General features: G+C 42.0%; 1 protein-coding gene across 1 annotated transcript; it reads right to left on the bottom strand.

Annotated features, from left to right (window-relative positions):
- LOC103082323 (SH3 domain-containing protein 19-like) lies at window positions 1-22888 on the bottom strand (the record flags this gene model as incomplete). The annotated part of the gene is made up of 3 exons (XM_007458326.1): window positions 22168-22888; window positions 12256-12363; window positions 1-116 (listed from the first exon to the last, which is right to left on the bottom strand). Coding segments are annotated over exons 1-3 (945 nt in total), but the record flags the coding sequence as incomplete, so codon positions are not given.
- Between the last annotated feature and the right edge of the window lie 3243 nt (window positions 22889-26131).

Here is a 26131-nt window from a genome sequence, read left to right as displayed (position 1 = left end):
CAAGTTTCTAGTTCTGTTAGCATTACCGAGTTTTCCGGATACTGTGCTGAAGGTGTTTCCAATAGGTTTTTCAGTAGGGAGAGGAGGTGGGCTTTGTGGATCCTCCTCATGTGAACCTGGAAAAATAGCAGTAATTAATTAATCAATAATTTCTAGTCTTCTGGGGTTTCAAGGGATGAAATGATTACAGCTTGGTTCGCTATTAGGAAAATGGCTATTGTAAAAGATCCACACAAAGAATGGATAGCTAAGCAAATGAGAAAGATATCCTGGCAAACCTCAGAAAATTGATGAGTTAGTAGGCATTGGTTAATTTTTACCAAATGTTTTATAGAGATTAAAAATTATACTAAATAATTATAACAGCAAGCCAGCACTTGTTGAGAACCTTCTATGGGCCACACATTAAGTTAAGGCACTTTATTCATATACATTTCTCCAAACCAACCTCAATCTAAGTGCTAGATCTGTTGAGTCTACTAGCTAGTAGCCACATGTGGCTGTTGGCTACCATATTGGACAGCACTATACTAGATAATATCCTACCCATTTTACAGATGAAGAAACTGAAGCTGAGAAGAAAATAAATGAGCTAGCCAGGTCTAAATGCAGTAATGGTCAGATGGTTTGAAACCAAAAGCCTGTACTCATTGTAGTAAGGCATGCTGCTTCCTAATAGGTGGTGTATCCAACCCTCCCCCATCCAAATAATTAAATGTGTTTTCTAGTATATTGGCTCCAGATTAATGGGCTTAATTGCTCCCATTTTTGTTACAAGCAATAACTTTACATCCAAACTACATCCTTAACCCAGAGATAGTGCACTCCCAACTTATTTTAAAAAGAAGAAACAAAGATGACCAGATTTAATTAGTGACAGCTAATTAAAATCTGTGTGCAAAACACTTGGAGAGAGGATGACTGTAACGTACTAAAGGAGGCTAAAGCCACCTTTTACTGGTTTGGGCATTTAAAGGAGAGATAGGAATTTTTCCCATTCAAATGAACACTCTCTGCTTCCATTTCACATGAAAAACCTCTAACAAAACAAGAGGATGATTTGTCAGGTTCCTGTTTTATCCACAGACAGGAAAACACTCTCAAAAGGGGAAAAACACCCAGGCCAGCTCCTAAGAAAACAATGACTTAGAGACAGACGAGCATTCTTAGTTGAGAGGCAGTGCTGCGCGGGGAATTAAGACACACACAGGGACGGTCCAACTCAGTCGCCATCTTGAAGATTTTCTCTGTGCTGCAGTTTCCTTACTGAAGGGTACAAAGCAGTAAGAATATGAAAGCAGAGAGGAGACAACTTATGGGAAGGAAGGGACACAGTAATTATCTGGTGTGGGTATGTGGGGGAGGTGGAGATTTTCAATTTCAAACTATGTGGTCAGCGGAGTGCTCAGTGAGAAAAGTGGCATTTGAGCAAAGACCTGAAGGAACAGTGAAGGAGTGAGCCATGCAGAGATCTGGGGAAAGGACATCCTAGTCAGAAGAAACAGGTCCCCAGGGGAAGAAGCTGACAGGTTCAGAGCAAGGAGTTTTGCACCACAAAGCTGTTCCTTTCTTTTCTTGTCCATTCCAAGTTCTTTGGATACCAAAAGTCTTATTTTTTTCCCTCCACAGCAATATATGCATTGCTTAATAATCGTAATAAAAAAATTCTGGGGAACTGGTTTTTGATATACATAGAAAGAATTCTCTAGGAACTGGCACTTCAGTTCTCTCACATATAGCAGTACAGAACTCAGCTTTCTAATAGTTCCTGGAGCTTTGTCAGGATAATAAATAAAGGTGCTTTCTCAATATACCCTTCTCAGGATTTCAGGATTATTAATCCAATTTCTAAGTGTGTAGAAAAGAGTAAACATAGCAGGCCTGAGTTACAAGGTTGGTCCTTGCTGGCACCTAGCAACTTGGACTTTGGGACGCTTCGCACCATTTCTAGAACAGATAAAAGAAAAGAATATGGTTTATGCTGAACACCTGCTTTCCTTCTGGGAAATCTGGAATTTTGGTACATGGCCAAATTCCTAGAGGTGTCCATGTAACCAGCCCCCAACAAAAAACCTGGGTATTGAGTCTCTAATGAGCTTCCCTGATTGACACTTTACATCTGAGTGGAGTTAGGTACACCCTGTGTGACTCCACTGGGAGAGGACTCCTAGAAACTTGTGCTGGTTTCCTCCAGACTTGGCCCCGGGCACCTTTTTCCTTTGCTGATTTTTCTTCGCATACTTTTGCTATAATAAATCACAGCCACGAACACAACTATATGCTAAATCCTGTGAGTCCTCCTAGCAAATCATCAAACATGGGGATCTGGGGGACCCTGACACACAGGAGAATACATTTAAATGTAAAAGTTGTATTACATAAAGCCACATGAGCTTCAGGTAATATTTATTATCATTCTATCTCACGCAGCTTATTAAAATCGCAAATACTTTTTTTTTTAATGCTTGGCTTTTTTTGTTTGTTTGTTTTTGTTGATTTATTTATTTATTTTTGGCTGTGTTGGGTCCTCATTTCTGTGCAAGGGCTTTCTCTAGTTGTGGCAAGCGGGGGGCCAGTCTTCATCGCGTTGCGCGGGCCTCTCACTATCGCGGCCTCTCCCGTTGTGGAGCACAGGCTCCAGACGTGCAGGCTCAGTAGTTGTGGGATCTTCCCAGACCGGGGCTCGAACCTGCGTCCCCTGCATTAGCAGGCGGACCCTCAACCACTGCGCCACCAGGGAAGCCCCCAAATACTTTTAACAAGGTAACAGTGAGCAGGCCGACAACCCGATGAGCTGTCCTGTCACTGATCTGTAGGCTATATAATACTGTCAAAAGAAACATATGACCAGTTCTTCAGTCTAACACTACCATATAAGCTCCTAAGAAGTGAGAATTTGGAACCCTTGACTTTCTCTCCTCTTCATTCTTCATAGAAACTCTGTTCAATCTTCTCACTATTTGGCTTAGAGCCATCAGTTAATAAAACCATCAAGAGACTAAAACCAATATGATTCTTCTAGGTAGTACTTTATAGAGAAACCATACCCCTAAACTAAGTTTCATGGCATTCCAGAGGATGCCTACAGTGTAACCCTGGGATGCTGCAGGTGAAGGACTGGGACACTTGCTCTGCTGTTGGCAGGAATGGAGTGGCAGAATCTCGTTAGACAAAGGCAAGGATGCAACTTGGATGCAAAAGCACTAAAGGAAATGAAAGGAAAGCAGAGGCTCACAGAGAAAGCTCTGTGATCACCCAGGAACTGCTCTGGAACCCACTGTATGTGCATTCATGTGCATACATACTCACGCTTTTTCTAATCTCTAGAGCCCAAGGTAAACAGTTCTGGCCCTCTTGGCTTCTCTCTTATGATAATATCAGATGTATCAGATGTATCTGCAGGACTTATTAAATAAAATTCATCCAAAATTTCATTTATCGTAACACTGAAAAATCAAGTAAGGAAGTGTATGAAAACGTAGTGTTAAAAATCAAGTAAGGAAGTGTATGAAAACGTAGTGTTGGGGCTTCCCTGGTGGTGCAGTGGTTGAGAGTCCACCTGCTGATGCAGGGGACGCGGGTTCGTGCCCCGGACCGGGAAGATCCCACATGCCATGGAGCGGCTGGGCCTGTGAGCCACGGCCGCTGAGCCTGCGTGTCGGAGCCTGTGCTCCGCAACGGGAGAGGCCACAACAGTGAGAGGCCTGCGTACCACAAAAACAAAACAAAACAAAACAAAAAAACCCCGTAGTGTTATACAAATTAAAATAATATTTTTATACACTGTTATGTTTTTATAACTCTTGGTTACTCCCCTTCAGACAATTCACACATAGCTATATTTAGATTAAGCTCATTGGAATAATACATTCCTGACAGACATATACAACTGTATTTGCTATCAGTTTCAAAACTTTCCTACCAAATCTTTACTACTGGCACTAACATACGATATTACAATTACTCTGAGTTTCAGCCTCCCTCTATTCTTTCTGCCTAAGACAATGTTAAAGAGAAGTAAAAACCAAATTTACTGTACTGAACTTCCCTGGTGGCACAGTGGTTAAGAATCCGCCTACCAATGCAGGGGACATGGGTTCGAGCCCTGGCCTGGGAAGATCCCACGTGCCGCAGAGCAACTAAGCCCATGTGCCACAACAACTGAGCCTGCACTCTAGAGCCCGCAAGCCACAACTACTGAGCCCGTGTGCTGCAACTACTGAAGCCCGTGTGCTCTAGGGCCCATGTGCCAGAACTACTGAGCCTGCACGCCTAGAGCTCATGCTCTGCAACAAGAGAAGCCACCGCAATGAAAAGCCCGTGCACTGCAACGAAGAGTAGTCCCCGCTCGCCACAACTAGAGAAAGCCTGCATGCAGCAACAAAGACCCAATGCAGCCAAAAATAAATTTAAAAAAACCAAAAAAAAAAAATTTTGCTGTACTAATTGTCTAAAGAATTATGAGAAAACAACTTGCTTTTAAATGTTCTCGAGGGGAGGACCTTCAAGATGGCGGAGGAGTAAGACGTGGAGATCACCTTCCTCCCCACAAATACATTAAAAATACGTCTACATGTGGAACAGCTCCTACAGAACACCTAATGAACACTGGCAGAAGACCTCAGACCTCCCAAAAGGCAAGAAACTCCCCACGTACCTGAGCAGGAAAAAAGAAAAAAGAAAAAACAGAGACAAAAGAATAGGGATGGGACCTGCACCTCTGGGAGGGAGCTGTGAAGGAGGAAAAGTTTCCACACACTAGGAAGCCTCTTCGCTGGTGGAGATGAGGGGTGTGGCGGGAGGGGGGAGCTTCGGAGCCGCGGAGGACAGCACAGCATCAGGGCTGCGGAGGGCAAAGCGGAGAGATTCCCGCACGGAGGTTCGGTGCCGACCGGCACTCACCAGCCCGAGAGGCTTGTCTGCTCACCCGCCGGGGCGGGCGGGGCTGGGAGCTGAGGCTCGGGCTTCCGAGGTCAGATCCCAGGGAGAGGACTGGGGTTGGCAGCGTGAACACAGCCTGAAGGGGGCTAGTGCGCCACAGCTAGCCAGAAGAGAGTCCAGGAAAAAGTCTGGAACTGCCTAAGAGGTAAGAGACCACTGTTTCGGGGTGCGCAAGGAGAGGGGATTCAGAGTAACGCCTAATCGAGCTCCAGAGACGGGCGCAAGCTGCGGCTATCAGCACGGACCCCAGAGATGGGCATGAGATGGTAAGGCTGCTGCTGCCGCCACCAAGAAGCCTGTGTGCAAGCACAGGTCACTATCCACACCTCCCCTCTTGGGAGCCTGTGCAGCCCGCCACTGCCAGGGTCCCGTGATCCAGGGACAACTTCCTGGGGAGAGTACATGGCACGCCTCAGGCTGGTGCAACGTCACATGAGCCTCTGCCACCGCAGGCTCGCCCCGCACTCCGTGCCACTCCCTCCCCCCGGCCTGAATGAGCCAGAGTCCCCGAAGCAGCTGCTCCTTTAACCCCGTCCTGTCTGGGCAGGAAACAGACGCCCTCAGGCGACCTACATGCAGAGGCAGGGCCAAATTCAAAGCTGAACCCCGGGAGCTGTGCGAACAAAGAGAAAGGGAAATCTCTCCCAGCAGCCTCAGGAGCAGCGGATTAAATCTCCACAATCACCTTGATGTACCCTGCATCTGTGAAATACCTGAATAGACAACAAATCATCCCAAAATTGAGGCAGGGGACTCTGGGAGCAACTGCAGACTTGGGGTTTGCTATCTGCATCTAATTTGTTTCTGGTTTTAGGTTTATCTCAGTTTAATATTTAGAGCTTATTATCATTGGTAGATTTGTTTATTGTTGGTTACTCTCTTCCTTTTTTTTTTTTTTGCGGTACGCGGGCCTCTCACTGCTGTGGCCTCTCCCGTTGCGGAGCACAGGCTCCAGACGCGCAGGCTCAGAGGCCATGGCTCACGGGCCCAGCCGCTCTGCGGCATGTGGGATATTCCCGGACTGGGACACAAACCTGTGTCCCCTGCATCAGCAGGTGGACTGTCAACCACTGTGCCACCAGGGAAGCCCCCCCTTTAAAAAAAAAAAGAAATATATATATATATATTTTTTTCTTCCTTTTTCTCTTTTTGTGAGTGTGTATGTGTATGCTTCTTTGTGTGATTTGGTCTGTATAGCTTTGCTTTTACCATTTGCCCTAGGGTTCTGTCTGTTGTTTTTTTCTTTGTTTGTTTTGTGGTTATTTTTTTAGCATAGTTTTTAGCACTTGTTATCATTGGTGGATTTGTTTATTGGTTTGCTTGCTCTCTTCTTTTTCTTTTTTGATTACCTTTTTATTTTAATAATTCTTTTATTTTTTATTTTAATAACTTCATTTTATTCTTCCTTCCTTCCTCCCTTTCTCTCTTTCGTTTTCTCCCTTTTCTTCTGAGCCAAGTGGCTGACAAGGTCTTGGTGCTCCGGCCAGGTGTCAAGCGTGAGCCTCTGAGGTGGAAGAGCCTAGTTCAGGACATTGGTCCACCAGAGTCCTGCCAGCTACACATAATATCAAACGGCAAAAGCTCTCCCAGAGATCTCCATCTCAACACTAAGCCCCAGCTCCACTCAACGACCAGCAAGCTACAGTGCTGGACACTCTATGCCAAACAACTAGCAAGACAGGAACACAATACCACCCATTAGCAGAGAGGCGGTCTAAAATCATAATAAGGTCACAGACACCCCCAACCATACCACAGGACGTGGTCCTGCCCACCAGAAAGACAAGATCCAGCTTCATCCACCAGAACACAGGCACTGGTAACCTCCACCAGGAAGCCTACACAACCCACTGAACCAATCTTACCCACTGGCAGCAGACACCAAAAACAACGGGAAGTATGAACCTGCAGCCTGCAAAAAGCAGACCCGAAATGCAGCAAGTTAAGCAAAATGAGAAGACAGAGGAATACACAGCAGATAAAGAAGCAAAGTAAAAACCCAGAGACCAAAGAAATAAGAGGAACTAGGCAGTCTACCCGAAAAAGAATTTAGAGTAATGATAGCAAAGATGATCCAAAATCTTGGAAACAGAATGGAGAAAATACAAGGAACGTTTAACAAGGATCTAGAAGAACCGAAGAGCAAACAAACAACGATGAACAACACAATAAATGAAATCAAAAATTCTCTAGAAGGAATCAATAGGAGAATAACTGAGGCAGAAGAACGGAAAAGTGACCTGGAAGATAAAAGAGTGGAAATAACTACCACAGAGCAGAATAACGAAAAAAGAATGAAAAGAATTGAGGACAGTCTCAGAGACCTCTGGGACAATATTGAAAGCACCAACATTCAAATTATAGGGGTCCCAGAAGAAGAAGAGAAAAACAAAGGGACTGAGAAAATATTTGAAGAGATTAGAGTTGAAAACTTCCCTAATGTGGGAAAGGAAATAGTCAAGTCCAGGAAGCACAGAGCGTCCCATACAGGATAAATCCAAGGAGAAACACGCCAAGACACATATTAATCAAACTATCAAAAATTAAATACAAAGAAAACATATTAAAAGCAGCAAGGGAAAAGCAACAAGTAACATACAAGGGAATCCCCATAAGGATTCAGCTGATTTCTCAGCAGATTTCTCAGCAGAAACTCTGCAAGCCAGAAGGGTGTGGCAGGACATATTTAAAGTGATGAAAGGGAAAAACCTACAAGCAAGATTACGCTACTCAGCAAGGATCTCATTCAGATTCAACAGAGAAATTAAAACCTTTACAGACAAGCAAAAGTTAAGAGAATTCAGCACCACCTAACCAGCTTTACAACAAATGCTAAAGGAACTTCTCTAGGCAGGAAACACATGAGAAGGAAAAGACCTACAATAACGAACACAAAACAATTAAGAAAATGGTCATAGAAACATACATATCGATAATTACCTTAAATGTAATTGGATTAAATGCTCCAACCAAAAGACACAGACTGGCTGAATGGATACAAAAATAAGACCCATATATATGCTATCTACAAGACACCCACTTCAGACCTGGGGACACATACAGACTGAAAGTGAGGGGATGGAAAAAGATATTCTATGCAAATGGAAAATCAAAAGAAAGCTGGAGTACCAATTCTCATACCAGGCAAAATAGATGTTTAAATAAAGACTATTACAAGAGACAAAGAAGGACACTACATAATGATCAAGGGATCAATCAAAGAAGAAGTAGTAACAATTGTAAATATTTATGCACCCAACATAGGAGCACCTCAATACATCAGGCAAATGCTAACAGCCATAAAACGGGAAATCGACAGTAACACAATCATAGTAGGGGACTTTAACACCCCACTTTCACCAATGGACAGATCACCCAAAATGAAAATCAATAAGGAAACACAAGCTTTAAATGATACATTAAACAAGATGGACTTAATTGATATTTATAGGACGTTCCATCCAAAAACAACAGAATACGCTTTCTTCTGCTCATGGAACATTCTCCAGGTTAGACCATATCTTAGGTCACAAATCAAGGACTGGTAAATTTATGAAAATTGAAATTGTATCAAGTATCTTTTCTGACCACAACGCAATGAGACTAGATATTGATTACAGGAAAAAATCTGTAAAAAATACAAACACACGGAGGCTAAACAATACACTACTAAATATCCAAGAGATCACTGAAGAAATCAAAGAGGAAATAAAAAAATACCTAGAAACAAATGACAATGAAAGCACGATGACCCAAAACCTATGGGATGCAACAAAAGCAGTTCTAAGAAGGAAGTCTACAGCAATACAATCCTACCTCAAGAAACAAGAAACATCTCAAATAAACAAACTAACCTTACACTAAAGCAATTAGAGAAAGAAGAACAAAAAAACCCCAAAGTGAGCAGAAGGAAAGAAATCATAAAGATCAGATCAGAAATAAATGAAAAAGAAATGAAGGAAACGATAGCAAATAGCAATAAAACTCAAAGCTGGTTCTTTGAGAAGATAAACAAAATCGATAAACCATTAGCCAGACTCATCAAGAAAAAAAGGGAGAAGACTCAAATCAACAGAATTAGAAATGAAAAAGAAGTAACAACTGACACTGCAGAAATACAAAGGATCATGAGAGATTACTACAAGCAACTCTATGCCAATAAAATGGGCAACCTGGAGGAAATGGACAAATTCTTAGACAAGCACAACCTTCTGAGACTGAACCAGAAAGAAATAGAAAATATAAACAGACAAATCACAAGCACTGAAATTGAAACTGTGATTAAAAATTTTCCAATAAAGAAAAGCCCTGGATCAGAAGGATTCACAGGCGAATTCTATCAAACATTTTGAGAAGAGCTAACACCAATCCTTCTCAAACTCTTCCAAGATATAGCAGAGGGAGGAACACTGCCAAACTCATTCAATGAGGCCACCATCACCCTGATAACAAAACCAGACAAAGATGTCCCAAAAAAAGAAATCTACACACCAATATCACTGATGAACATACATGCAAAAATCCTAAACAAAATACTAGCAAACAGAATCCAGCAGCACATTAAAAGGATCATACACCATGATATAGTGGGATTTATCCCAGGAAGCAAGAATTCTTCAATATACGCAAATCAATCAATGTGATAAACCATATTAACAAACTGAAGGAGAAAAACCATATGATTATCTCAATAGGAACAGAAAAAGCTTTCGACAAAATTCAACACCCATTTATGATAAAAACATGCCAGAAAGGGGGAACAGAGGAAACTTACCTCAACATAATAAAGGCCAGATATGACATACCCACAGCCAACATTGTTCTCAATGATGAAAACTGAAACCATTTCCACTAAGATCAGGAACAAGACTAGGTTGCCCACTCTCACCTCTATTATTCAACATAGTTTTGGAAGTTTTAGCCACAGCAATCAGAGAAGAAAAAGAAATAAAAAGAATCCAAGTCAGAAAAGAAGAAGTAAAGCTGTCACTCTTTGCAGATGACATGATACTATAAATAGAGAATCCTAAAGGTGCCACCAGAAAACCACTAGAGCTAATCAACAAATTTGGTAAAGTAGCAGGATACAAAATTAATACACAGAAAACTCTTGCATCCCTATATACTAATGATGAAAAATCTGAAAGAGAAATTAAGGAAACATTCCCATTTACCACTGCAACAAAAAGAATAAAATACCTAGGAATAAACCTACCTAAGGAGACAAAAGACCTGTATGAAGAAAACTATGACACTGATGAAAGAAATTAAAGATGATACAAACAGATGGAGAGATTATACCATGTTCTTGGATTGGAAGAATCAACATTGTGAAAACGACTATACTACCCAAAGCAATCTACAGATTGAATGCAATCCCTATCAAACTACCAATGGCATTTTTCACAGAACTAGAATAAAAAATTTCACAATTTGTATGGAAACACAAAAGACTCCGAATAGCCAAAGCAATCTTGAGAACGAAAAACGGAGCTGGAGGAATCAGGCTCCCTGACTTCAGGCTATACTACAGAGCTACAGTCATCAAGACAGCATGGTATTGGCACAAAAACAGAAACACAGATCAATGCAACAGGAAAGAATGCCCAGAGATAAACCCATGCAAATATGGTCACCTTATCTTTGATAAAGGAGGCAAGAATATACAATGGAGAATAAGTCGTGCTGGGAAAACTGGACAGCTACACGTTAAAACAATGAAATCAGAACACTCCCTAATGCCATACACAAAAATAAACTCAAAATGGATTAAAGACCTAAATGTTAAGGCCAGACACTATAAAACTCTTAGAAGAAACACAGGCAGAACACTCTATGACATAAATCAAAGCACGATCCTTTTTGACCCACCTCCTAGAGAAATGGAAATAAAAATAAAAGTAAACAAATGGGACCTAATGAAACTTAAAAGCTTTTTCACAGCAAAGGAAACCATAAACAAGATGAAAAGACAATGCTTAGAATGGGAGAAAATATTTGCAAATGAAGCAACTGACAAAGGATTAATCTCCAAAATCTATAAGCAGCTCATACAGTTCAATATCAAAAAGACAAACAACCCAATCCAAAAATAGCCAGAAAACCTAAACAGACATTTCTCCCAAGAAGATATACAGATTCCCAACAAAGACATCAAAGGATGCTCAACATCACTAATCATTAGAGAAATGCAAATCAAAACTACAATGAGGTATCACCTCACACCAGTCAGAATGGCCATCATCAGAAAATCTACAAACAATAAATGCTGGAGAGGGTGTGGAGAAAAGGGAACCCTCTTGCACTGTTGGTGCGAATGTAAATTGATAGAGCCACTATGGAGAACAGTTTGGGGGTTCCTTAAAAAACTAAAAATAGAATTACCATACGACCCAGCAATCCCATTACTGGGCATATACCCTGAGAAAACCATAATTCTAAGAGTCATGTACCACAGTGTTCATTGCAGCTCTATTTACAATAAGCAGGTCATGGAAGCAACCTAAGTGTCCATCGACAGATGAATGGATAAAGCAGATGTGGCACATATATATAATGGAATATGACTCAGCCATAAAAAGAAACAAAATTGAGTTAATTTTTAGTGAGGTGGATGTACCTAGAGTCTGTCATACAGAGTGAAGTAAGTCAGAAAGAGAAAAACAAATACCGTATGCTAATACATATATATGGAATCTTAAAAAAAAAAGTGGTTCTGAAGAACCTAGGGGCAGGACAGGAATAAAGACGCAGATGCTGAGAATGGACTTGAGGATATGGGGAGGGGGAAGGGGAAGCTGGGACAAACTGAGAGAGTGGCATGGACATATATACACTACCAAATGTAAACTAGATAGCTAGTGGGAAGCAGCTGCATAGCACAGGGGGATCAGCTCAGTGCTTTGTGACCACCTAGAGGGGTGGGATAGGGAGGGTGGGAGGGAGGGAGATGCAAGAGAGAAGAGATATAGGGATATATGTATGTATAACTGATTCACTTTGTTATAAAGCAGAAACTAACACACCATTGTAAAGCAATTATACTGCAATAAAGATGTTAAAAAATAAAAAATAAACGAGGGAAGAGATATGGGAACATATGTATAACTGATTCACTTTGTTATACAGCAGAAACTAACACACCATTGTAATGCAATTATACTCCAATAAAGATGTTAAAAGAAAATGTTCTCGACAGAAAAATAATAATAAGTGGCTGATTATACATAATTTCAAAAGCAGACATTGATAAATTAGCATATATTTCTCACTGGCTCTTGGAGAAGCAAATAAATGAGGCAGAGAAGTGCTTACATTTTCCTGGTTTGGCTGGAATTCGAATCACAGTGGGCTTCCTGGTGGGTGCTGGTTGAACTGCTCGTTCCTTTGCTGGTTCTGTTCTTGTGGGGAGCTGAAAGGGATCTAATGAAAAACACAGTGTATTTTGCATGTTTTAGTTAACACAGACTCAAACAAAAAACCTCATTCATAATTAAAGAGTCATATTTTTCATGCCCTAGGGAAAACTATTCATGGATAAACAAAATCTCAGTTTGCAGAGACAAAAACAAAGTCAGGGCTCATGAAAGGAAATAACTTGGCGCTCCGTAAATAATTCATGTGGCTTTTCTTCCTCTCTGATGAGAGAGATCCAGGACAATCTTCAATTATGTAGAAGCTATCTTTCACCCGAGTGTAATCATTCCATAAGTGTCTGCCTGAAAATGAGGGGCAATTGAAACATGCAGCCGATTTCCCCCCTATAGTGAAGCTTCCCGGATCCCCCAGGAAGGAAGGTCTCTTTGCCCCACCCCTGTGCCTGCATTGGAAAACCGACCTGAAGGGCTGGCCCTGGGTCTCAGCCCACCCCTCATCCCACCCTGCGGGAGCCTGACAGCAGCACTCTCGGATTGAGTAGTGAAGTGAAACTACACCTTGCTAACATGAAAATGGAAAACGTTTTATCCTGGAAATATAATAAGACATCTCCTTTCAAATATTTAATTTGGGGTCAAGGATATATATTCTCCATCTTAACCCATTCATTTAAAATGGACAGTATGTGCTTAGGGAGAGTATTTTAAATAAAAGCATAACCACCAAACCTTTTTCTTCCTTTTTTCGTTTTTGGCCATGCCGCAAGGCTTGTGGGATCTTAGTTACCCAACCAGGGATGGAACCCAGGTCCTCGGCAGTGAGAGCGTGGAGCCCTAACCACTGGACCACCAGAGAAATCCCCCACCAAACTTTTTTACTGAAAGAAATAGTCTTTTTTTCTTTAATGTAAATGTTCTTTTTAGTAGTTTGGGAAGATGACCAAAAAATTTTTAGAAGATGAAAAACCTAAAAATAAATAGATTAGCAAAAATAAAATCAAATGCTGTATAATGCGTACTCTATACAGTGCACAGGGTCTCAAGAGGCCGCTTTTGCCTTTATTCAGCAAGAGGCAGAATGAATACATACTGTATTCAGAACCTGTTCTCTGGATCTCGCCTGTAGGGAGATACTCCCTATAAACAATGCACTTCACAGCACTTGTGATTAACAGCATTCATGTTCTGCCTGTTATGAGCTGCAATTCAATAAAGCATCTTTTGCTGACCAGGTCTTTTCAGAATACACAAAGAGCTGAGCTAAGGATAAGATGGCCTTTCAGCTCCTTGATACTTGCCCTTCCCTTCCACCCAGCTCTCAGGCAACCCCACTCTCAGACCTGCTACCAGGGCATCACCCACTCACTAGTCACTTGATCTCACATGTCTGCTTACCACGTGCCAGTAACGGTGCGAGGTGGGGAGATAGGATGGTTAAGTACAATCCTATTTTAAGTTTATTATCTATCACCTAAGTAAGGCCCCCAGATGGCATGCTAGGTAAAATAATAATTAGGCTAGTTAGAAAAAAAAAAAATTAGATGACCCCTCTATGGAAACTGGTCTTTTAGCTCATTAGTGAGGCAAGTCTTGTCTATGCTCAAAAATCCACCTCAACATCATCAAAACAATATCAAACTTTCAAAAAAGGCTCTTGTAATAATATCACTTTCTTCCATTGTAACCTATATCTCCAGAAAACAAACAAAGCTGCTTCTTTTAGGTCTAAAGAAATCCATCAATTCCTTATTTTGTTATAGCATTACTTTTCATTTCAAAAGTAACATTTATTGTAAAAATGGGAAACATTAAGAAATATATGATAGGGACTTCCCTGGTGGCGCAGTGGTTAAGAATCCGCCTGTCAATGCAGGGGACACAGGTTCGATCCCTGGTCCGGGAAGATCCCACGTGCCGTGGAGCAACTAAGCCCGTGAGCCACAACTACTGAGCCTGCGCTCTAGAGCCCACAAGCCACAACTACTGAAGCCTGCATGCCACAACTACTGAAGCCCGTGCGCCTAAAGCCTGTGCTCCACAACAAGAGAAGCCACCGCAACGAGAAGCCCTCGCACCGCAATGAAGAGTAGCCCCCACTCGCCACTAGAGAAAGCCCGCACGCAACAATGAAGACCCAACGCAGCCAAAAATAAATAAATTTATTAAAAAAAAGTTGATCTTTAAAAAAAAAAAGAAATATATGATAGAAAGTCTCCTGTAATCCCATCCCTGCAGTAGTAATTATTATCTAAAATATGTGTTTTTTATCTAAATATGCGTTTTATTATCTAAAATATGTGTGATTTTTTTTTCTGTACCATATGTATTATTACGTAGGTATTTTGAAAAACACAAACAGGATCATATCTATTTCTTTGTAACTTACTCTTTCACTTTTTTTCATTCAGTATTGATCGGGTGCCTGCTACACATCAAATGCTATTCTAGATGCTGGGAATACGTCAGTGAACAGAGCAAAGAACTCTGCCCTTGTGATGCTTACACTCCAGCAGGAGACGGAAACAATAAACAGTAAATATATTGAGTGATTCACGTGGTATATTAGAAGGTGAGACATGCTACTGAAAAAGGGAAACGTAGAGCAAGGGGGAACGGAACTTCAGTTGTGGGCAGAAGGGAAGCAGGTTGCAGCTTGAAACAGGAGTGCAGGGGGCGAGGGAGAGGAGGGCTCCATGATCCTCTTTCCAACAGATGGACTTTGCATATTCTAACAGTTCTTCCAAGCTGAAAAATACACATCTGGGTTTTTAGGAAACAGCAGTGCTGATGGATAAAAAGGGTAAGGTAGGCTGGTATTAAAGCCCATTATTGCAAACGTTACCTGAAACTGAACTCCCTGAACGTGTCATCTGTTCTGAGTAATGCTAGCTCGAATGAAAGAATTTGAAGACCCCAATCTCGGCATATATTTTATTCAAGCACAGAAACATAGTATCTCTCCTGTGTGCACACCTTTCCTTCCTGTTCGTCTCTCTCCCCTGCCATTGGCCCTGCTCTGCCTCCTTGGCCCTCGTTGGAACCCACTGACCTCCAAGGAGCGACTTTCCTTCCCCCACTGCTGCCGAGACTTGACCGTCCCCGTCCCCTCAACCTTGGCTGTAACAGCCCATCCTCTCAGGGCTCTGTTTCCTGCTGGGAAAAGGACCAAAATTCAAGAAAAGGATTAAGGCTAATAACTGTTCACTGTGCTCCCCCATTCAAGTGGTATTTCTGCTTTAACAGCTGCTTTGGGCCCCTACAATCTGGTGGTTATTAGGCTAGGTTTTTAGTTGGTGATTTTGTGGGGGTGAGTGTGGAGGGAGAAAAAAATCTTGAGCGTGTAAACACTTCAATGTGTTTCCCAACTCATCTGATGTTCTGGGCCAGGATACCACGTACAGTCTGTCTCTCTCACATCCCAGGAGTGAGAGCACGAACAGAGAAGGAGAAAGAGGCCACTCGGTGCCCTTGGAGGGCTGGGCACAGGGGGATCCCAAATGTGCTTGTTCTTGGAGGGCCAGCCTCAGGGAACCCCATCCCAAATCCTGCACGTCTCAACTACCGCATTAAAGGGTCCAGTCATTTTTTAAAACCTGCTAGATTTAAACTGAAGTAGCAAGATACAACTTAAATACAAAGTATTCAAAGTGTCCTAGCTACCCACTTTCTCTCTCTTTCTTGGTCTTTATTTTTAGTATCATTAGCCGCTCTTTGATAACTGGCACTCAGATCATGTGTAATTATTCTAGTATACACGTCTCCAAAGAAAAGAAGAAAAAAAATTCTTTCTCAGTACAGTGAAGCAAGGAAGTCTGAGTGTTCCAGTACTGTGGCTGTTTGGCAGGAGTGGGTCTGCTTAATGACTTCTCCTAGCTGTGCTCCCTGAGTCAGTGAGCTCGGCCTGTGCCTCTCTGCGCCCTGTCCCAGGCTGCCATCCAGAAGAGGCGTGCCGATGAGCAGAGAGGAGAGACAGCATCACTTCAGTGAGAAGGTGGAGCCAGAGGCCTGTTTTTCATCTTGATGATGGTGTGAGAGTCTCTCTCTAGCTACACAGTATGTTAACTTTTTACATCTTTTCATGAGAGGGGTATTTTTCTCCACCAGCAATGTTAAGTGGGCAACCTAGAAGGCAAGGGTGGCACCTCACGTTTGGGAACTCCTGGCACTGCCAGGTGGGAAACTGGATTGTTGGTACTGTTAATAAGTTTAAAGTTCATGATCTTTAAGCCAGTAGTCCCACTTTTGGAAATTTCTTTATAAAAGCACTAGTAGAAGTAAAAATATTTACAAGAGTGTTTACCGCAGCATTTTTTGTAGTGGCGTCCATCAATAGGGGAAATGTTGACTTGACTGTGCTGCGCTCATACCAGGGAATATCAGGCAGGTATCAGGGAACAAGGAGTCAGACTTAGATCTACTGGCCTGGAGAGAAGTCCCTAAACCTCATAACTAAATGAATAAAGTAAGCTGCTGGGTAATGGGTACAGTTAGGTAAACATTTTTGCTGCTGAGTAATGGGTACAGTTAGGTAAACATTTTTGCTGCTGAGTAATGGGTACAGTTAGGTAAAACTTTTTGTAAAAACAGGAAGAAGTACATATATGTGTACATGTTTGTGAGCTTTGGTTTGGAATGTCCAAAGGCACAGAAAGCTACATACAACATGGTTCACACTGGTTATTCTGGGGATTTGAATGGATTGGAGGGAGATTCATTTTTGCCTTTTACTAAATGTTTATATTGTTAGACTTGTTACCGCAAATATATGTTACTTTGTGACTGAAAAACAATCCAATAAAATAAATTCAATCACATGGAAAAAGTTAAAAATTAAGCTGAAATAACACCCCTGCCAAACAAACTGAAACAAAAATCACTTAGAAATAAGAGGAGGGACTTCCCTGGTGATGCAGTGGTTAAGAATCCGCGTGCCAATGCAGGGGACACAGGTTCAATCCCTGGTCCGTGAAGATCTCACATGCCACAGAGCAACCCAGCCTGTGCGCCACAACAAAGAGTAGCCCCCGCTCACCGCAACTAGAGAAAGCCGGCACGCAAAAAAAAAAAAAAAAAAAAAAAAAAAAAAAAAAAAAGAAATAAGAGGAAAAATATGAAAATACTTGTCCCTTTAGCTGCTTTTTTCAAGACAATAATGGCCATAAAATTTTCCATAAAGTAACAAGAAAATTTTGGAAAATTTTGGCTAATACTCCTCAGTGATTCTATTTAATAGGAAATAATGCAGATACATATTTTTGAATTTGTCTAATTTAGACATATTTAATTCATAATAATTAGCTTTTATTTGTAACCTTGAATAATATAATTGTTTAGAAAAATCGTATTTTATTATTCTTAAAATTTCTACTCCTCACAGGCTGAGGAACAGTGTTGGGGGGGCAGCTCTTTCTCTGTGGCAAAGACAAAGGATATGCCTCCTAGTTTCTTTCATCCTAATTCTGCTTACGGTCATCTATTTGAAAACCAGCTTCCCCCATCCTCTCCTGCTTATGGGAGTTCCCTCATAAAAGACAACCTTTGTTAGCATTTTTAATACGTCTTCCAAAGACACAGCATATGTACATGTAAATATGTGTTTTAACACCAACACTATAGCTAAAATACCATGAATACTATCTATACCTTGCATTTTTCACCCAGAGTATCTTGGCGGTTGGTCCATAGTAGGGGATAATAGGTGGTCTGCCTCTTTTTTAGCTACTGCACAATATTCCATTGTATGGATGCAACCAGAATTTATTTCAGAAGTCCACTGAAGGCAATTTCCAACATTCTGTAGTAGAAGTCCTTAATCTGGGCTCCAAGAATAGGCCCTTGAAGCTCTGGAAATGTACCTCCAACTGTGCGTACATGTGCAAAAGGGTTATTTTCAAGGGAGAAAAAAGATTCATAGCCTAACTGAGTTCTGTGATCCAGAAAGGGTTAAGAACCCCAGTGTCATAATTTCCTCTATCACAGACTCTTTGCTCTTGCTTCTATAGAGAAAACACAACTACCTGCAAAAGCATCTCCTAACCAAGTCTAAGGAAGTCCATGGCATCTTTCTCTACTTTTATCTGCAGTGTTTACTCTGCCCTCCTTCCTGCCCCCTCACACCTGCTGCCCCTTTACACCTATATCCACATGGTCTTCATTACTGGGTTGAGAAAAACACTGATGATAATGTAGTTTTCTGCCCATTACCTGTCTCCAATAATATGCTTGTCATCATAATTAGTTTCACCATCCTTGGCTAGCTTTTCTGTCATTTATTTCCTTCCCTTGAGTTCTGTTAATAGCAGAAATTGGCTGCTAAACTATCATTCTGGTCTGTGTAATGGGGTTGACAGCAGAAGCATTCTGCTTTTTTGACAACTGGGTATGATTTGTAAAGGTGTGAAGAGGAATTGCTAATGCTTCTCAGCTCCACTATATTAATCTGGAAGGCATTCTACCTAAGAAATGAATCCAATATTATATTGCCTGTTTTATGAGTTTCCCTTTAATAATTTTTCTAATCCTTACAGTGTTTTCATAGCTTCAGTATTTTCTGATCTCTATTTCCTGAGATTAATATGGCAACTTCATTTTATGAAAACTACTTTATTGGATTTTCTTTATTTTTTGAGGGAAAAGAAAAAGAAGGAAAGACATATCTGTGAGTTTCTCTCCTTTCTCCTGTGTTGCTCCCCCAGTTTTTGGCTGACACCAGGACGATTAAGCAAGGTTTCACCAAGAGACCATAACCTTTTATCTACAAGACAATGCTATTAATACACCATCAAAAAGTCACAAAGCCTTAGAGCATGGGGAATATAGTCAATAATACTGTAATAACTTTGTATGATGGCAGATGGTAACTAGATTTATGGTGATCCTCTTGAAACATCAACTCACTAGGCTGTGCACATGGAACTAACATAGTGCTGTACGTCAATTATACATAGTGCTGTATGTCAATTATACTTCAATTAAAAAAATGTGTAGCTCCCCCACCCCAAAAAAGTCACAAAGCCCCAGTCAGTAAACACAAAAATTCCCTCTACATTTTGAGGAATTCAGAGGTGATCTTGAAGGCCTCTGGAGGGCAATAAGCAAGGAAGCAACAAGGTCCAATGTACACTCTAGAAAAATCCATTGGGTGACCATGATATGATGATGGATTTGAGGCAGAAGCAGAGGCTCAAGTTAGGAGGCTACTGCAGGAATCTGGGCCTAAAGATTAGAAAAGTGGGCCAGTAGCAAGAGTGATGGAAACTAGAGGAAAATTTAAGAACTATTCAGAAAATAAAACCAGCAGGACTTGACCACTAACTGGATGTGAAGGATAAGAAGTAAGAATAATGACTACCACTTATTGAGCACATACCAAGTTTCAGACAATGTGATAAGGCTTTCCTCCATAATCATATTTGACACTTGCAATGCCTCCGGGAGGAGTATTATTACCATGTTTCAGACAATGTGATAGGGCTTTCCTCCATAACCATATTTAACCCTGCAATACCTCCAGGAGGAGTATTATTATCATGTTTTACAGATGAGGAAACCAACGCATTGTGGAGTTAAGTAAATGCCCAAGGTCACATAGCGTTTAAGTGGTAGACCCCGACCTGCCTGACTCTAAGTCCAAACAACTAGTCACTGTGTGTGACAGGTAGGAAGGCTCAAGGATGATGGATAGGATCCTTTGGGGGGGCTGGTGTGTGATGGTGCCACTAGGACAGGAGTAGAATACAGGAAGAGAAGCAGGTTTAAAAAGAAGACAGAGTGGACTTCCCTGGTGGCGCAGTGGTTAAGAATCTGCCTGCCAACGCAGGGGACATGGGTTAGAGTCCTGGTCTGGGAAGATCTCACATGCCGTGGAGCAGCTAAGCCCATGTGTCACAACTACCGAGCCTGTACTCTACAGCCCACGAGCCACAACTACTGAAGCCCGTGCACCTAGAGCCCGTGCTCTGTAACAAGAGAAGCCAGTGCGATGAGAAGCTCACGCACCGCAACGAAGAATAGCCCCCGCTCGCAGCAACTAGAGAAAGCCAGTGCTCAGCAACAGAGACCCAACACAGACAAAAATAAATAAAATAAATAAATAAATTTATAAAATTAAAAAAAAAAAGAAGACAGAGTGTTCAGTTCATGGTAACTCCACAGGTAAGAGCAATGGTTAAAGTCAGGTGGGGCAAGCAAATTAGACCTTTTGCTGAAAGACTGCCTCAGTAATTAAACACTGTGCAAGGAAGTGGTAGAAATCAAGAAACAGAAAAGGCTGAGTAGGAAGCACGATACTGTATTCATGTTGATGTATACTGTTGACCTTCCTTTTTGAAGATGACTGTAATTATCTGCTTGATGACACAGAATAAATTCTCAGCAATTATTAACCAAGTTGCCATTCCCACAGAATCTAGCAGCTTCTACAAAGGTGGTTATTATTTTGGCTCGTACTGTTTCCACCCCTGAACAGCTTGCTGCTGTTGGATCTACCCCTCCCTGTCCTACTCTGAACCCTGTTAACACCAAAAAGGTTTAAATAAGGAAATGGTATAACAAAAACTTGTAAAGTTTTTAATGTGTTGCCTGGTTTAAGGATTCGTGAAAATGTTGAGTACCAACATGATAGAGTGAAAATTAAACTAGACTTAGAAAGAAAAGATGGACTTTGAATCCTGCTTTGGAAAACTGAGTAAGTTACCCTTTGATCTCTCTCAGTCTCATTTTCTTCATCTGCAAACTGAGGCCAATGATGCCTTGTAAGGGTCAGTGTAAGTATTAAATTAAATAATGTATGTTTGGGCATCTAGCAGAGGGTTTGGAGCTAGGCAGAAGTTCAATATATCCTAATGTTTTTCTTTCCACTCCTTATGGACAAGAGGCATGCTATAGCCAGTTACAATGTTGTGTGCATGATAAATATTTAATAAATATGTGGTTGTTATCATTTAAAATATGCCTGTACTTAGCAGAATTTGGTTTTGAATCACAGAGCTTATATCATTTTGATGCATGTTAAACATTTAGAAGATGACAGCTAACCTTTTGAAAATACTATTATGCTTACATGTTCATAAATTCTGCCCAAGTAAGTAAACAGCAGTGAAAGGAATCTTAGCAATGGCAAGTACAGCAGTTTAGTTTGACAAATCAAAGATAAGCTTTACCATCACACTCTCCATTTGAACAGTGTGAGGAAAGAAAACATACTCTCTGCCTCTTGGGAAATCTAACTGTCCCGATCTTGGCAGGAAACTTACAACTGTTGTAGTTTATTTACAAAACTTTCCATTCCCTAAGGGAAGGTGTTCTGTGAAGATTATGGAACAACATTCTGCAACATATGGCCGGGTTTACTGCTCCTGCCAGAGTCCTCCGCAGGGCTGGTCCCTTTCCCGGCACGCCCGTGGGGCTGGCTCCATCTGAGGAGCCCTTCTGGGGCATGACTTCCCCGCTCTGAGAAGTTTCCCTCTCTTCCTCCTAATGCTCGAATCTCCACCTGCCCGAGGAGGGAGCCGGCCTCTCATCTAGTTAAGTCCCTGGTCCCAGTCCGCTTATTCCTGGCTCATGTGAGAGTAATCAACACGTGTGCCTCCCTCTTTCTCCGTCTCCATCTCCCCATCCCAGATTTTCCCTTCGCTCTCTGATTCCATCTCCCACCCGGCTCCTTGTTTCTTAATCTTGCTGTGTTTCTCCCTGTCTCTACACATCCACACACACACATCCACACGCACGCATGTGCACACACATTCATGTCCAAGCCTCAGTAACTTATGTCAGAAACGAAAACAGCAAGTGCCATTTGAGATACCCTATGATGAATTTAGATTGCCCTCCACTTCTGAGTTTTACTCACCCAGAACCATCTCTGAATCAATAGAGTCTTCAGCCAGGTTCCCAGACGGGGCGGGTAAAACCTCATCGTCAAAGCTGATGAGGTCGATGTCCCCCGGAGGCTTGCTTTGCAGAACCGGGACTGGGGGGCTGGCCGGGGGTCCTTCTCCCAGGGACCTGAACGCTTTGGCTTGTGACGCCACAGAGAGTCGGGGAGGCACAGTGATGGGTTTCAGCAAAGCCGCAGGGTAGGGGGGCGTTTCTGAGGCCGCAGGGTAGGGGGCCCCTCCTGCAGAAGCTGATTTCTTGGGCAGCAAAGGCCGAGGAGCCGGAGTCGGGGCTTTCTTCCCGCTGGCGGGGCTCTCGGCCACGGACCCTCCTCCCAGACTCTCGGGATTAACACTTCGTATGAGGCCAGGATTCGGTTTCTTTGGCAATTCGGGTTTGGTTGCAGGGACGCTCCCTGCTTCTTGCGGTGGAGAGTGTGGGGTGAGGCCTTCCCTAGAGGCCCCCCGGAGTCTGTTTGTGGTCCAGGAGTCCCAGCCTCCAGAGGCTCTGTCAGCTGCCGGTTTGGGAGCCACGGAGGGTTTCCCTGAGGTAGCAGCAGGCCTCGGGGGAACTGTCCGGGGGGCAATTTCTGGCTTCTTGGGCAGTCCCACGCTTTCCACATTTGTCTGACCCTCAAGTGCTTTGATCCTGGAAACGACGGTATTTGGGCTCCGTTCTGTGTTCATAATGTTCATCACTGCCTGACTGTCCGAGTGGCCGGTATCGTCCCACAGAGGCTGGGGCCGGCTCGGGGTTGTCTCTTCTGGCGTGGCCGCTAGGCTGCTTTTCTGGGGATTCTGCTCTTTAACGTGAGGCTCTCTGGCCACTGGTCTGAGGTTGCTTTTTGATCTTGGTTTGGGCACTGGACATCTTGTAGCACTGGAGTTTTCTGGACAATTCTGTTCTTCAGAAATATCAAAGACTATTAAAGGTGTCTCGTCTGTCGGAGGATCGCTGGCTGAGGCTGCTGGGGAAGGCAGGAGAGGTTTCAGAGGTGCCGGCAGTGCTGACAAGACCAAAACGAACAGAAGCTGCAACGTTATAATTTCAAAGAAAAAGGATACACAGAGTTTAAAAATATACATGTAGACTATCAAGAGATTTTGGTTTCCTTCCTTAGGAAAAAGTAATTCTAAAATCAATGGAGAGATGTTTATATTCAGCTTCCTGCAGGAGGGTTCTTCACGTTATTTTTATTCATATAAAAATATTCATTATATAATATTTTATTTTATTTATTTATTTATTTATTTATTTGTCACACTGTGCGGCATACGTGATCTTAGTTCCCCGGCTAGGGATGGAACCCGTGCTTCCATTGCAGTGGAAATACACAGTCTTAACCACTGGACCACTACGGAAGTCCCTATACAATATTTTAAAACACCATTAAATTCCTGATTCTCAGTAGACTTATCAATGACCATTCCTCTCTTGTCAAAATTCCCAAAATTCTTGCTTTACTTTTCCAAAGTAACTTATTCTCATTTGTTATCTTAATATAATGCTTTTTAAAAGCCTAACAGGACAACCACTTTTAGCATCCTATCAAGTTAAGTGCTAAATATAACAGCTGTCTCAATGGGAATAAAGGGCATCAGCAGTAATACCAACCATGAGTTAAAAGGATGATGTTTTGGGGACTTCCCTGGTGGTGCAGTGGTTAAGAGTCTGCCTGCCAATGCAGGGAACACAGATTCAAGCCCTGGTCCAGGAAAATCCCACATGCTGTGGAGCAACTAAGCCCGTGCGCCACAACTACAGAGCCTGTGCTCTAGAGCCCGAGAGCCACAACTACTGAGCTCACATGCCACAACTACTGAGCCCGCGCACCTAGAGTCTGTGCTCCGCAACAACAGAAGCCACCGCAATGAGAAGCCCGCGCACCGCAATGAAGAGTAGCCCCCACTCGCCACAACTAGAGAAAGCCCGCACGCAGCAACAAAGACCCAACGCAGCCAAAAATAAAATAAAATAAAGAAATTTTAAAAAAAATTTAAAAAGATGATGTTTTTGTGATATGAACTACGGTGAACCCTAGAGATTGGGGCTGCGGCTTGTGAGGATGAAGAATGGCCTATTATAATAATCACAGCAAACCCAAATAAAGCAAGCACACAGTGATCACAATGACTGGGAAGCAGAGCTCAATGAATTATGCACAAATTGCAAATTATTTTAAAGGCTGGAGCCTACTGATTACTTCCCTAAAACTAGGTCAGAATTAGGGAAGACAAATTACTTGCATTACTTTGAGGCAGATGGTTGTCTATTTCTTCTGAGAAGTCAGTCTGAGTTGCTGAAGTAATCGTGTGCCTTGGAGTGGCAGCAGCATTATTATTATTTGTAGTGTTAACTTGAACTTGGTTGATTTCTTTTATGACTTGTTCATACGATGGTGGGAGCTGCAGAATGAAGGATGAAGACTTTAGACACCTATGGGTGATAGCCAAGGTGTTAACGGTCTCACTGTTCTTATCTTTGAACTTCATTAAAAATAAAATGCAGAGAGATAATGCGATATTTACTCACCTCGGCAGGAACCAGCTCACTGGGCCTCCAAGGGCCTGCTGCGGAAGATGGGGGAAATGCCAGTCCTGGGGGTGGGGCTCCTGGAAACCACGAGGTTGGCCTTAGTGGCTCAGCTGCCACGATGGTGATCTCTGGGCGCCTAGCAGACAGAAGCCTCAGTGAGATTTTACAGCTTGGTAACAAGCTATTGTCTATTTGTAAATGTTCAGAGATTCATGAAAATAACTACCACCCAAGAAAGTGACATAAGGACTGCCATAGTCACAGAAATGACCTGTCTGACCTGCACTTTTTCTAATAGTACACCGAGGCAGGCTTCGAGGGACCACGTGACAGCCATCCTCCATGACACTGGCCTCAGAGAGTTAGAGATGTACCCTGAGTACACTTCGCTCTGCCTTGGCTGATAAGAATGAGGACCAAGACCCATACAACCTCTTCAACCCAGGGCTCTGCTATCTAGCCTATGGCACAAACACAGGGTATCATAAGACAGAAAAATGCACTGGTTGAATGGAAATGTTTCGTTTTCCGTTATTATAAAGTACATACTCTGAAATGATACTATGTATCAGAAGAACAGCGTCTTCCTCCTCACTCTACCTCTCTCCCATTCAGAATGATCTTTTCCCCCGTGTTTAGAGTTTACTTGCTCACTTCTAGACCCTAATGTGTGTGTCTGTGTTCCCGGTCAGTTTGTATAGGAATCTGATGCTTAATCTTCAATACTTGGAGCCACAGTGATTTAGGTGTGGCTTCTTTCATCATTTTCTTAACCTGATTCTATGGTCTCAGGTTTACATTTTACCTTCAACCTGATTTCCTAACAAATACCAAATGCGTGACTCTGAGCAAATCAGTTAACCTCTCTGAGCCTCACTTTTCTCATCTAACAAATAGGTATGACGATACCTCCTCTGCCTTTCTCTAGAACTCTATGGAAAATAAAAATAAAAAGCACTGCCATTATAAAAACTGTACACGTACACACACTCTTATGCTAGCCTGTGAATCTGTAGAAACTGCCCATTGATTAAATTTGAATTGTATTACCTGAGAACCTCTACTTATAGCTTTTAAAAATTTAAATAACAAGAATTACTTATTAGCACAAATAACTGAAATAAGAACACATATTTTCAACATGAGAAAAATGATTAAACAAAGAATATGATCACCTCACAGACAAATATTATTTAAACACAGTCATATATTAGAAGAAATTGGATTGACAAAGGGAAATATAAGATCTAATTACAGAGAAAAATGAGATTCTGAGATGTATGTACAGAATCTTGTTACCTATCTTCATAATCTGGAATGTACTATTCAAAGCAATTAATTGTTGCTGTCTTTATGTAGGAGAGTGAATACGCTGTGCTTTATTCTTTATACTTTTATTAGTG

Source organism: Lipotes vexillifer, unplaced genomic scaffold (assembly GCF_000442215.2).
Source record: "Lipotes vexillifer unplaced genomic scaffold, Lipotes_vexillifer_v1.1 scaffold1433, whole genome shotgun sequence".
In the NCBI taxonomy this organism is placed as follows: domain Eukaryota; kingdom Metazoa; phylum Chordata; class Mammalia; order Artiodactyla; family Lipotidae; genus Lipotes; species Lipotes vexillifer.
Note: the sequence above shows the minus strand (reverse complement) of the source record. Positions and strands in the feature narration are given on the sequence as shown.